Below are 14,407 nucleotides of genomic sequence, written 5' to 3' on the forward strand. Positions count from 1 at the left end.
GCAATATATCAAAGATATAGTTTTGGTGGCAGGAGTGATAATCTAGCAGAGGGGGTGATAGTGGAGGCAGTGGTGGTACAGACAAAGAAAAAGATGGGGACAAAGGCGATGCGATGACAATGGCAGCAATGATAGTAAACTATGATTTTTTTTATTTTTAAAATACTGAAAGTAAATTTTTTTATAATCATTTTTGTTGAAATAATAAACATATTTTTTGGAAAATAGAAACAATAATATGAATTATTATTATTTTGAATGTTTTTTAAAGTAGAAAACAAAAAATAAAAGTGATGCCAAATAGATCCATATCTTCATAATTTCTTTTTGCATCTAAGCTTATTTTGTGGCTATAAGTGGGTTGAGTCTAAGCTCAATTTATCTTGCTCGAGATGATCTATATGTAAATAATACCAATACGAACCTTGAATAAAGTGGGCTACAAGACTGGTTGATCTGGATCTAAGCAATGCATCTTAATTACCATAATAATAGTTCAAATTATCCCAATATGGTTGGAATTACAACCATACTTTCCACATGATTCTACATCCTCTTTTTATGAAAGACATGCATGTGTTATTGAGCAATTTTTCTTTATTCCAATAATTAAAATAAATTGATCCTTTCAAGATTATTCTACATCAACTCTTTGTGAAAAACATTCATTTTTTTATTCATTGATTTCTTACTATTTATCTTAATGCATATTAATGTTTAAATCAACTTATGTGAAAGATATGAATATTTCATTTACCGAATTCTTCCATTTATCTTTCTACTTAGTAATATAGTAAGAATTTTTAATAATACTGAAAATTTATATAGTTGTAATATATTGAGATATTCAACTACTCTTATAGTTGTAAATGGAGCCAAATATGGGTATTGTTTGGAATCATCCAACTTCACCATTTGCAAACCTAGTTGTAGGTGCAACTTGACTCAAGTGTTTCTAAGTGTTGTGGGCTGAATTTTGATTGAGAACAGCTTGATTAGCTTTACCGTTCTAGAATAGATATTAACATACTAATGTTGAGAATAAAGGAGAAAAGTTTAAGCAAGGTTTATTTGCAAAAATTGCAATAAGACAAGGTCCTTCCACCCACCTTTATTCTTCTCCATTGTTATTGGCATGCAATTTTCCAATTGAAAATTATAATTATGGTATTTTAAAAATATGTTATAATACATTTACTTAAAAAATTTATTGAAAAAATATCAATCTTTGTGCACTTTGTCATTATTTGGTTACTATATTTTATAGCATTCATTATATGACAAAAATAGCAAATATTTTTGTTAACTTATTTGAGTAAACCTTAATAATAATTTGTATTGAAATATGCTCTCTTTTTTTTTTCCTAAAAGAACCATCTCTTATTGTATTTTAAGGAGATTATATATTAGAATGAATCAACACTAGAATACCATGATGATGTTCAAAAAAAATGGATAAACATGGGCAAAAACCTTTATCCTAATGAAAATGCGTCGACTCCTATTGCTCGTGCTATTTTTTGTTTCACGTTTGCCTTTTTTTTTTTAATAGAGAAATGTTGAAAATTAGTGCTTACAGTTTTAAAATGGTTTTGGTTTTTTTTTTTTTTGTTTTTTTTGTTGCCCTGCTCTACTTTTTTCACCTCTGTTTTTTCCTAGTTTTGAAAATTCTAATCAGCTCACAACCTCAGCCACGGTTTTTAGTTTGAAAATGGGCATGATTTTGATCTTGTACTTAATTTGTCCTTCCCTGGCTTTTTAATATTTGTCCTCTTCTTTTCATACTTAATGATACTCACCAAATAGATGATTTGATGTCTCAGTGGATCAATATGCCTGCGAACAGGCTTTATCAGTGATCTCCATAAGCCAGGCGGTAGCATAAGACCGTTTACCGATTCTCATGGCACCTGCTCAATTTTTCACGCTTAAGAATAGAAGAAGACAACCAGCCATCAGTTTGATTGGTCATCTATTGGAAGACTTTGAAAGGCTATGGGTAATAACTTTTTTCCCCCAAAGACTTGGACGCGAAACTCATCCAAGTCTGCCGAGATTGCCTTTTTTTATTACCTCCTAGCTCTCATCTCATGGTACTATGCATGCTAAGCTGGATTATTCTGTCTTCTTGCTGCTGGCTCTTGCCACTGCCAATGCAACTCATGAAATTAGGAAAGGAAATCTTCTTTGTTTGTGCATCATGATAAGCTGTCGTCCATGGATCGAATAAAAATCAAATTCAGATCGGATCTATATCATCTGAATACAAATTGATAAACTAAGTGCTTGAAATTTAGTGTCACGCCTCAAACCCGTCACCCAGGTCGGCCATAATACGGCCACATGAATTCTAGAACAATGCCCTAAAGGTGATGTAAGGCTTAAGATAAAGAAATTTCTGAAAAATTATAGAAACTTAATCAATAATTAATAACCAATCAATCTAACTAAAACAAATCCCTTATGATCAAATAATTAACTTGTTCATTAGTACTAGAAAATAGATTAACTGCATGACTAAAGATTCCATCACTTGAACTCCATGCCCAAACCGATCCGAGATTAGACATCCTGCGACTTTAGAAAAAATGCAATAGATGGATATAAGCTTTTCAAGCCAGTAAGAATTCTCCACACATACACACCGGCATGAATATGGAGACATCTATTAGCAAATATAAAGCTGATAGAAAAATAATAAGATTTGTACATCAACAATCTCATAATTGAATGTTGCTCATCAGATTTAATGTATATATTTGTAAACACCTAAGAATCATCCAAATCGGCAATTCTATTCAATGGCGAAACAGTGGCCCAACAACCAAAAGAAGGAGAACAGAGAGGCTACCAACCAAGACTTACCTCCGGCGAACTCTTCTAGCCGGATAAACGACAAAATCTCCAAGTATATCCCATGAAATATCAAGAGATCTATGGCTCTAATTGAAGAACTTCCAACGCCGATTTAGAGGAGAGGGGAAGAGTCTCTTTCGTAGACAAGAATTAATGCTCATCGTAAAAAAAATTGGAAGTCCTAGTCTCCTTAGTCCGATGGGATCGGAGGAGGATGACGAACTCCGGTAGGAGTCCTCTTCTTCCTCTCCCACGTGCAAACCGTGTGAGCCCTTACTCACACCAAGCTTGCAGCCCAAATATGTGTAGGCTAGTCAATGGACCGGTACCTCACATTTAGGGTAGACGTTTTCGTGCAGCGTGCTAGTAGGTTAAGTTTTTAACCTATTTCCCTTATCAGGTTTAATTTGACTGTTTGTTTGGGTTAGGACTTAGGACTTTAGTAATGAAACCTTGTAACAATGACATAAAACTATCAGTATTTAGCATCTAACTTCGAATATCCAAGTGTTTGACATAATCTTTTGGCTTTTATGGCATTTCTTAGCTTCTGAAAGTTGAGTATAATTATTCTGGGAATATACACTATTACTTTCTGATACATCTTACATAATGGGTTGAATCCAGCAAACTGACTGACTTGAAATCCAATATCTAATTAATGTTATATTTTGAGAAAAAGACAGTGCAATACATTCATTTGAATGCTTTTGAAATGTACAATCTTGCACCCACATGATCATCAGAGGAATGTCAAATATAATAGAGGAGGCAGATGCAAAAATATAACAAGGGCAGCAGTATTCCTTATACAGTCTGCAATCAAATATAGATGAGCCCGCACACATATTAAAGAATGAAATTTTATATGTTGTTGCTGGTAAATTAACAATCCTCTGCGTCATTCATTGTCATTTTAGGGTATTGGTAATGCAGTGTGAGTTCCTGAATTTAGTTGAAACCTGAAAGGTGACTCAACTACCATCAACCTGCCGACCAATTTTTTTCATTCAACAATGGCGGCTCACCATCCATGTTTGACGAATGCTGTTGACATGGTTGCCTCTCCAAATCATCTTGAGCTTCACACATTTCGCGAGCAGTTGACATGTTCAAATTAGCTTGCCGATGTAGAAAAACAAAAAAAAGAAGAAAAAAGAAAACGAAATTTTGATTTTTCTTCTCTAGAAGTATTGTATGTTTGAATTGTTATTATCGAGTTGCCTTCAGGGATTTGGCTATGGTTGGGGCATCGGCAATTCCTAACCCCTGTTGAATTTTATCAGATTATTTGTCCACAATTCTCATTGAAATATTTTTTTTGAAAAAATGATTCTTAGAAATGTAATGCCTGAAAAAAATTTTAGTATGTTCAATTAATCATGACAAAGTAGCACATCTCTTATGTTTGATTGTGCATCTAATTTTTTAGAAAAAATATATAAATACCTATTATAATCTTAATAAAGAAAAAATATTGCCTATGAATTCTGATAGCTTAAGAGTACTTGTAAAAAAAAAAACTCCAATTTCAAAATCGATAGAAAAGTACATTTTTTATGTCTTCATAAAACATGAGAATGTTACTTTTCCATCTTTCTTATTTGGAAACTCCAATCAAACTAGAGATTTTTTTTTTAATTAATTGTACTTTTTTTTTTCCATACAAATCAAACGAGATGGCGGCCACAAGGCTGGGAGGATGAACCACGCAAGCCAAAGGGAAATGGGAGAAGTCCACGAAATGAGCTGCTGTTTGATTCCTCTGAATTGAACCCTTCCACCGGAGACCTAACTTGCCGGCTCCGGAACCCTGACCGACCGACCAAAGTCTACCTCCGATTTCACGCGGAAAAAGTGCAAGATTAAAACAAATTATAATAATAATAAAAAGTTATATGAACGCCCGAGTATTTTTGTTCCTTTGGATAAAGTGCCCGCAAGTCCATCAGTATGAGGCTGGCACCTAATGATTCCATCACGAATCTAGGAACATATTGCGCTAAAATTGAGGCCCTTGCCCCCAAAATACCCGCAAGCCCTTTGGTTCAGCGGTCCACGTCGGACCGCCGGTCCCTTCTTCCTCGATCCTCGTGGGCCGGGTCAAAGGCACGTTAACCACGGGTTGACCGCTCCATTTTTTATTTTATTTTTTAATCGACCAAAGCCGCCCTCTCCCGGTCCAATTGAGCTACTGTCACCGCCTCATCAAAGCGATCCACGCACGGTGGTTCTCGTACCGTCCGGTGGTGGGATCCAAAGGTCGTGGCTAGGATAGATCTGGCGGTCGTATGAGTCCGTGGGGCCCGGAAAAGTTCCTGTGGGTTATACGAAATACCATTTAGATCCCTGGCCACGAATTATTGCCGCAATAATTGCACAGAGAAATAAAATTAGGGGTCCACGGAACCGACGGTCATGATGAGTCACAATCTCCGCGGCGCGTGCCGTCTTCATCTCCAATCGCGGGTCCCGCGTCACAGGTCCTTGTGGTCCGGAGCTCAGGCAGTCCATGAGGCGTCCGATCCTCGACGGCAGCCGGTGATGATCATAGACAGCTGTAATTGTGATGGCATTCTTGTAATTAGTGATCTAACATGCTAAAAAATCGAGGCAGCTTCGTGAAAATGTGGAACGACGGTTATTTTTTATATTTGACCGTCCACAGTTGTTCCGTCGACTGATATTCCAATATCAGCCGTCTGATTTTGATCGGGCGACCAGGCCGAGATCTGATCACCATGGGTAATTCTATAATTCCGTAAGGTTATTTATGGTATTTGGGTAAAATTAAGCTGGATTTGGTGGAAGGGTGAGGTCCGGGGCGGGCGAGGGGAAGAGGCGTGGGTGAGAATATTCGCAAATATGTTAATAAAGAAGTGAGTGAATATTAAATGGTTAACCATTAGGAAAAGGACGTAGGGAAATTAAAAAGGAAAAATATTTTAAAAACTTTTAAAAAGAGGGAAGAGGGGGTTTGAATGGTCAATAGAGGGGGACGTTAAAAATCCAGCCTTTCTTGACTGCTCCCTTCACAGTTCCCCACCCGGCGCCGCGGAAAAAAAAAAAAGGAGCGAGGGAGTAGAAGAAATCCATCCGGATCGATCTCCGTTTGAATCCTGGTGGAAAGGAAAGGAGGAGAGGAGGTTCGATTGCTCGCCATCTTTGTCGCCGTTTCGTTGTTTTTTTGGTGATTCAGCGGATCGGAGCGGCGATCTCGGGAGCCGTCGGCCGGATCTCGTGAGAATCTTTTCTTCGTCCGCATTTGTTGATTTTTTATGCTTTTAGAAGAATTATCTGCTTCTTTGGATCTGTTTGCAGTTTGTCTGAACGGATCCGTACGTTCTTGTTGTGTCCTCCCCGGTTGAGGGGGATGCCTGATTTTGTTGCCGGATTTCGTTAGGATTTTGAGCGGTTTTAGGATGTTTTGTTTTGATTTCCCTTTCGAAGTGATTTCTTTGGGAGTGGTTCACTGGGGATGTTCCACTTGCCCTTTCTTTTATAAATTTTTCCGCGCTAAATGCCTTTATCTTTTCTTTTTCGACGATTTAATGTGGCGAAATTTACGATGTCCCTTTATTTAGGATAAATTTTTAAGTTCTAAGGAAAAGGAGGGATTTTTGGGTCTTTTTTTGGTCTTTTGGTGAATTATCTGCTACGGTTTTAGGTCTTTGTATCGTTGAATCTTTTTTTCTTTTTGTCTCCCTCCTCAGCCTGTGCAATATTTCTTTTTCCTAGATTTTTCGTAGATTTCTCCCTGTTATTTTTTTATTTTTTTATTTTTTGGGTGGTGTCTAGGTTGGTTCATGGTACCATACGATACTTAGCAGTGTTCAAGCAGTTTCAGGAGCCATTTTCCTCATGCCGATTTTCTATTGTTAGTTTTGTAAATCAGTATAATTTTTATGCAGATAGTGTGAGAATCTATAAATTCTTAAAATTTTGTTTTGTTCGCTCCATGACAAGAAGTAAAATTTATTGAAATGGTTTTGAGAAATGCATCATGAGTGGGATGAAAATCAGTTATTTGTGGCACTGAAATTTTGAAGTGCATTATGACCTTGAATTGCCTTTTATAGTGAAGATGTGGTGGTCTTTTTGGCATCATTCATGGAAAAATAGATAGGTAGGACAGAAATCAAAAGACAGAAATCATCAAGTAACGAATCTTATTGGTTCCATGTCATGGGTGGATTTTAGTATGTGAGACTCCTGTTGATCCTGCCTGCCAAATTTATTTTTAATCTTTTATTTTATGCTCCATTGTGAATTTTTGTATTTGATTTGCTTCGTGTATATGAAGAGAAATTGAATATCGATATCACTCTGCCGCTTTTGCATGTTTGCTGACATTTATCATTATATGTTTTAACAGGTAGATGAATTGGTTCACTGTTACAAACTTGCTTCTGCAGCACATTGAATTTGGATTCTTTTAGATATTTGTAACAGATGGCTTCGGTAAGCGTGGTGCCTTCATCAAGGATGAAAAACACTAGTGGCACTAGTGTTGGTGTGGACAGATTGCCAGATGAGATGAATGAGATGAAGATAAGGGATGACAAGGTAGACCAGCATGCATTTTCATTTATATTTCTTTTCTATTACACTAGGATGGAACTACCATGTGTGTAATAAATTGGCCGTCACATGCATGAATTTCTAATCTGCTGAACTTCGGCAGGAGGTGGAAGCAACAATTATTGATGGAAATGGGACCGAAACTGGTCATATAATTGTGACCACTATTGGTGGAAGAAATGGTCAGCCAAAACAGGTCAATTTGCTAAGCATTATTTGCTGTGACATCCAACAAATAATTGAAATTTTTGATATTCGAACTCTCAGTTAGTTGAAATGCCTATCTGGTATGGTGGAGTAGAGCTATTAGTACCTTGCAGACCAACATTCTTGCTTGATTTGATTTGTTATATGTGCATTGGAAGCATAAGTAGCTATCATCTTTTATGATCTTCCGTATTAGTTCTTTTCTTCATTTAGTCTCAGTTGCTAATTCTTTTTTTGACTGTAAATTTGGTCTTACTATAGAAGTTACCCTCTCTTAATGACAGACTATAAGCTACATGGCCGAGCGTGTCGTAGGACATGGATCATTTGGAATTGTGTTTCAGGTTAGTTCAAAAACCATAACAGTTTACTGAAGTTAGGTCGTCGTAGTTTGTAAGAGGAATGTGTATCTTCAACTTTTTGTCTATTTACTAATTAGCCTGCATAAAGTTGGTTAACATGACCATTCTGCTCTGATACTTGCATCATTTATGATTTTGTTGGACCGATAAACTTACATGTGTGCTGATGAGATTAATTTTATTAATTTCTTTGTCTCTTATTTTTCCCCATTCTATAGGCGAAGTGTCTTGAGACAGGTGAAACAGTAGCAATAAAGAAGGTTCTTCAAGACAAGAGGTACAAGAACCGTGAGCTGCAAACCATGCGTCTTCTCGATCATCCAAATGTGGTTTCCCTGAAGCATTGCTTCTTTTCAACAACCGAGAAAGATGAGCTGTATCTTAATTTGGTACTCGAATATGTGCCTGAGACTGTTCATCGTGTTGTCAAACACTACAACAAGATGAACCAACGTATGCCACTAATATATGTGAAGCTCTATATGTACCAGGTAATAATGAGTTTTTGTTGTTATCTGGTCTTTGCATGTGATTTCCTTTTTGAGAACAATTTGTTAATTTTTGTTACCTGTAAATCATAGTTTATCAAGTGAGAATGATGCATAATTCGATGGCTTTTAGGCTGTTTATGTTACATATGATTAGATATTCATATTGTTAGTCACTTTACTACAGACTAGATTTATTATATTGATAATCATTTTAAGACTTGCAATGAGTGTTGCACTTACTGAATATTTATTTTGTTACTTAAAGTTAGATTTAGAATGTTCAAAACATTGCGAGTATTTTAATTGATCGTCTTAGATAAGTAATTCTGGAAAATTTTGTGAGGTGGACTTTTTCATTCTGTTTTGATATTTCAACAGATCTGCAGAGCATTGGCTTATATTCATGGTAGCATTGGAGTGTGCCACAGAGATATTAAACCACAGAATCTTCTGGTATGCTTAACATCTATTTATTCATCCTAGTATATTTTGACTAAGTTCAGCTTTTGTTTGTTAGACACCTTATTCCTATTGATAAGGACAATGGCATAAAAATGATTATTTAAATTGATAGATCATATTAGAAGTTCCATTGTTTAGAGTGGTCAGTAGTGGACCAAATATATGTTATATACTTAATAATATCAAAATACATCAATAGATATGATGACATTGTTCTGTAAACCATTTCCGTAAATTAACTCCCAAATTACATTGAATAAGTAACATGACCTAGTATTTATTCTCCAACAGGTTAACCCGCATACTCATCAGCTGAAACTCTGTGACTTTGGTAGTGCAAAAGTTTTGGTACGTGCTTTTATACTTGGAGCTGAGATCGATGTTATTCCTTTGGTAACCTTGATTGATGTATTTATTTTTTATATCTAACAGGTGAAGGGAGAACCAAACATATCTTATATTTGTTCGAGATACTATAGAGCTCCTGAACTTATATTTGGTGCAACCGAGTACACCACAGCAATCGACATCTGGTCTGCTGGTTGTGTTCTTGCCGAACTCCTACTAGGACAGGTATGCAACCTCATCTTACAATTGCCTGCTAAAAAGACTTACGGCTCTTAATAAATTTTAATCACCATAGCTTGTCAATAAACTGTGCTCTGTTTTCCAACAGCCTCTCTTTCCTGGCGATAGTGGAGTTGATCAGCTTGTTGAAATAATCAAGGTAATGTGTCTCCTGGCCATCACATTTGCTACTTTATTTAACACATACATGCGTATGCATACATTTATATGTACATATGTGTATGTGTGTGTATATATAAATGTCTATATATGTGCGTGCATATATGTATATATATATAGTATAGTATATGTGTGAGTTTTGTTTACATATATTTATTTTATTTTCAGGTCTTAGGTACCCCAACAAGGGAAGAAATCAAATGCATGAACCCAAATTATACTGAGTTCAAATTCCCGCAGATTAAAGCTCACCCATGGCACAAGGTATGAAACATCTTTTCATTTGTGATGCTTTATTTTGGAACCATGTTTCTTTTCTGGCTTTTTGTTTCTTGTAATCTAATATTTTCATGTACCTGATCAGATCTTCCATAAAAGAATGCCACCTGAGGCTGTTGATCTTGTGTCTAGGCTTCTCCAGTACTCCCCAAACCTGCGATGCACTGCTGTAAGTGTTTTCAGGCAATGGCATGCAATTAGCATAATACATAGCAAAATACCAGCTTTTTCTGCATATTTTTTTTCCATATTTGATCCCATACATACCTAATAAATTCTCTCTCCTTTCAGCTGGAAGCATTAATTCATCCATTTTTTGATGAGCTTCGTGATCCAAATACCCGCCTACCAAATGGCCGTTATCTACCCCCTCTATTTAATTTCAAGCCTCATGGTAAGTCTTGATAGGAATAATTGTTAGTATTATTCTACGTTTGCTATCAGCATGGATTTTTTTTACTCGTGAAAAGGAAAAATTTAATGATCTATATGTTATCTATGTTGATGATCAGAGTTGAAGGGTGTGCCTATGGAGATTTTACTGAAGTTGATTCCAGAGCATGTGAGAAAGCAATGTGCCTTCCTAGGATTCTGAGTTGGTTCTTAGGATGATTACCTGAGGATAGCCTGTGTATCTGCCGTAGGAAAGAAATGCACATCTTCTGGGATGGGGAGTTGGTGGCAGTCGTGGTCAGATGATACTATGTAGCTGTCTTCTGTGTTTTTCCCTCGCTGCCTTGTTCTGTGAAGCAGACTTGGTTTCCATCATCTCTCCAGCAGATTTGTAACATTATATAGAGTAGTAAGATTGCTGTTTAGTTGATTTGTTCTAAATGTGGATCCAAATGCTGTTTCCAGGTTTCAATATGATATTGTCATGTTATATCAGTTAGAGAAAACATCGTTGCCTCTCTGCTGCTCGTGTCTTGCATCATTTAAATCTCTATTCTCAGATTGATTTGATTAACTGGGATCATGAGCCAGCATTATTGAACAGCTCTCCTTATGGCTTCTGTTGTCAATTATGTTAAAAGCATCAGTGCTATACCATTCTTACCTAATCTTAGGAATCGTTTCTAGCTTTTTATCTCTGAAGGAATTATTCCTCTGTTATTCCATCAAATTTACTGGATGATAAATTTATAAGCGGGACTTTAGTTTTCTGCAGCCCTCAACCTTGTTCTGCCGTTTCTAGAGTCATTTCAATCTATATGCAAGTTGGTTAACCTCTCAACTGCTTCTGGGGTTTCAGGTTGAAGTTATGATTGAAGCCGGTTTATCTACCCATAACGGTGGAATTTTGTTAATGCTGGAATTCGAGAACTTTGAAACAATTGAGAACTGACTAATTGCCTGGTTCGTCTAGTGTTGAGAATGCCTAATGCAAATACCATTAACCCATGATGCCAGCCATTTTTTTCATCCAATGATCTGGCTTTAGTTTCTAAGATATTTCTTCGATCTGGGTTGTGTGAATCTATAAATATGAGAGTACTGCTATGGATCGCCGCAAACGATCACTGCTTTGCTCGCCTGAGATGTGGCAGTCGGGGATTGGTGCCATTTTTTTCAGCCGCAGGTTTGCTCATAAATCTTTGGATGAACCGAAAGGTGGTCAGTTGAGAGTGATTTTAAGCATTTTCTTATGCCTGAAATTATCAGCATCAGGAAGCACCAGACACTGTTTTTCTGGAATATTGCTTCATGTTTTTGGCAACCATTTGAAGAGCCTATGGAAAGTATGCTGATGAAGAAATTGGAGGAATTATCAGGGCCTTCTCAAGCTGTCTGGAAAAAGGTGGCCAACAACTGTAGGAACTCTCCCAGCATCAAGACCACCTGAAGAAGAATCATCAAGTAGACGATGATCCCCAATTTATAGTTCAGATTCAAAATCCAAGATAGCTGTGCTTTCAAAATGCATAGGCTCTTTGCTCGTATGAAAGCGCTCGTAATTATGTATTTTTCCAAAGTATGTATATTTCTGCTGCTTTATCTCATAAAGGCATCCCTTGATTTGCTTTTGCATGCAGTTGTGAATCAACTTTTGCTTGCTTGCCCGTTAAATTTTGTGGGTGACCAAATTGAAGATACTGGAAATAATACCATTACTTGGTAGTTTCTTTTGGTTCCCCAACTTTACTGTAATGTTTGAAAATCAGTTTGTATTGGAGCTTTCTTATCCATAATAAACTGTTGAAATTTGATGCCTGCATGGAAGTTTTCTCTCTCTAAATTCAGTTGCCACTCTTGTTGCTCTCGGTAGTACAAAAAGCGCGAGTTGGAAAGCAGTCATTGTAACATCTTAGTTAACCCCCGTGTCTCTACTCGTAGCGCCCCCCTGAATCATTCATTTGGTTGTAGGTTCCACGTACAGTGGTTTGACCGTTGGGCCAACCCTATTGATAACTTTTGACGTACCAGATCATCTACCTCCTTTTCCTTGAGACCAACAATAAGGTGCTTTCCTGTTCCTGACATGGTCCGGTCCATGGTGCTTGAAATCTTGGTCTCTTTGAATCTTCTTGGTTGTAGAATCATGATATCTGGTGCAGGAGTAGGAGTGGTGGGGGGATGCTTGGGCTCCTCAAGGGCTTGGGAATTACCTTTTGATCAATAATCTTGATGATTACAGTAAGAAATACCTTGAATCATTAAAAAAAGATTTATTCTTTACTTGATCGGATAGACCAGTAGTCGTCCAAATTAATTTTCAGAATTATTAAATGATTCATGTATTATATAGTTTGTTATTGCCAGTGATTCATGCTTTTTCAAGAAACCCCACTTTATGATGAAAAAATGATGCTTCGCTGCTTCCTGCTTGTGTCTTTATGCAGACTCTCCTACGGTTGGTTACTTTTTACATGACGAAATTATACAAGTATACATATACTCACTGTTGTAGATAAGTGAAGAAGGATACGTAATTTGATTTGAGCTAGTCAGATTAGGACATGCGCTTTGCCAAACCCAGTCCATTAACATTCCTACTTTGTACATTCTTCACCTTATTGTCATTAGATTTCAAAATCTTTGTTCTTAATTGGATTTTTCCAATACACCAAACTTGGGATTATGTGGGTGACGGTTATCACAAATCTAAGGATTGAAGTCTTGATGGTCTCCGCAACCCAAGGGCTACAACTCCGGCAGGTTGGGTCGGGTTGAGAGCAAACTCGAACCCAACCCAACCCCATTAAGCTAAATCCAATTTGGGTCGCTGAGTTAGTAGGGTCGAGTTAGATTTTTATGTTAACCAGGTAAACCAGGTTGAAAAGCAAGTTTAAGATAAGTGAAAAATTCAGGATATTTTTGTTGAATTAATATTTATTAAATTTAGATCTTAATTATTCAGAAATTTCAATGATACACTTGCATAGATCTTTATAAGATTAAAGACTGATAAAATTACACAAGTAACCTATAAAAACATAAAAATACATTATTTATTTATTGATTGATATATTAGGTTGGGTTGGATTTGGTTTAGGTTGAATTATAGTCAGTTCAATTTGGGTTGAAGGTTAACCTTAACTGAACCTTGCTTGAGGTCAGGTTGGGTTCAAAAGCCTCAACCCAACCTAGTTTATAAAACCTCAATCCAACTTTACCCAGTGAATGGGTTGGGCTAGTAGGTTTGGGTTGAGCCGAACCCAAGTTGTGATGATTGCATCGCCACCCAACCCTCTATTTCAGCTTGCCTTCTCTTCTTAGCAGCTCTCATCCCAGCGCAAGGTCCTATACGAACATGCCTTGGGTTAAACCGAGCTGCACTGATCAGCTCTTCACCCATTAGGCAGCAAAACTACGGTAGAATAATGTGTCATTACCTTTCCAAACCAAATGCCTCATTTAGTGCACAACCAGCGAGGCACTCAACCCTTTTACATTGAGCTGATAAACGGTCAGTGCACCATGTCCGATTTACGAGAAAGAAAGATCACATATGAACATAGAGCTAATCCACAGGCAGTCAGTACCATGTCTAATTGACAAAACAAAGATCCATTGATCATAACTAAGAGGTGAAGTACATTGGTCCTTCAGTCCAAATCATGCTTACCAGAGTTGGCAATATACCGAGCTTGCTCCATGCAGAGCTGAGTGAGGTTCTCACTCATTATATTGGCTTCCACTGATTTCCTGAGCCTGACCAAGTTCCCTGGCAGCAATGGCGACAGGACCAACTGGGGTTTTCTAAATAGCTCCGAGACATGTGAAGAAGACTCACAGAGACTAGACATCGTTAGATTGTCAGTTCCCTCCTTTTTAAAAATACCCCTTTAGGTTGTCTGTCTCCTCTGGCTATCCCCACCAAGACCAAGGTCAAGCCCACAACATAGGTTTCGTCTCGTGACCTAAAAATGAGCACACAGACCAAGGCATGGCCTTGCGTGTCAGCAACATCCAATCACTTCT

General features: G+C 37.2%; 1 protein-coding gene across 4 annotated transcripts; it reads left to right on the top strand.

The window, feature by feature from the left end:
- The first annotated feature begins 5,827 nt into the window (after positions 1-5,827).
- On the top strand, positions 5,828-10,884 carry LOC103701033 (shaggy-related protein kinase alpha-like). 4 transcript variants are annotated; one of them, XM_088702601.1, is made up of 14 exons: positions 5,828-6,096; positions 6,936-7,059; positions 7,232-7,422; positions 7,541-7,633; positions 7,929-7,988; positions 8,225-8,497; positions 8,876-8,950; positions 9,251-9,307; positions 9,392-9,532; positions 9,636-9,686; positions 9,875-9,970; positions 10,071-10,154; positions 10,277-10,379; positions 10,498-10,884. In XM_088702601.1, the coding sequence occupies exons 3-14, from the start codon at positions 7,309-7,311 to the stop codon at positions 10,578-10,580; spliced, it is 1,230 nt and encodes a 409-aa protein (XP_088558727.1). In that variant the 5' UTR covers positions 5,828-6,096; positions 6,936-7,059; positions 7,232-7,308; the 3' UTR covers positions 10,581-10,884. The 4 variants fall into 4 exon arrangements, with proteins under 4 accessions (XP_088558727.1, XP_008781189.2, XP_088558729.1 ...); XM_088702603.1 differs by having other exon boundaries at positions 5,840-6,002; XM_008782967.5 differs by lacking the exon at positions 6,936-7,059.
- The last annotated feature ends 3,523 nt before the right edge of the window (positions 10,885-14,407 follow it).

The sequence above is a fragment of the Phoenix dactylifera genome, chromosome 8, assembly GCF_051530095.1.
Source record: "Phoenix dactylifera cultivar Ajwa chromosome 8, Ajwa_hap1_PhDact_Kaust_v1.1, whole genome shotgun sequence".
Taxonomy (NCBI): Eukaryota; Viridiplantae; Streptophyta; class Magnoliopsida; order Arecales; family Arecaceae; genus Phoenix; species Phoenix dactylifera.

Coding starts and splice junctions, on each gene's coding strand:
- LOC103701033 (XM_088702601.1), top strand. CDS start 7,309: ATGGCTTCGGTAAGCGTGGTGCCTTCATCAAGGATGAAAAACACTAGT. Junction 7,989..8,224: donor CATTTGGAATTGTGTTTCAG/GTTAGTTCAAAA, acceptor CCCATTCTATAG/GCGAAGTGTCTTGAGACAGG. Junction 9,971..10,070: donor AAGCTCACCCATGGCACAAG/GTATGAAACATC, acceptor GTACCTGATCAG/ATCTTCCATAAAAGAATGCC.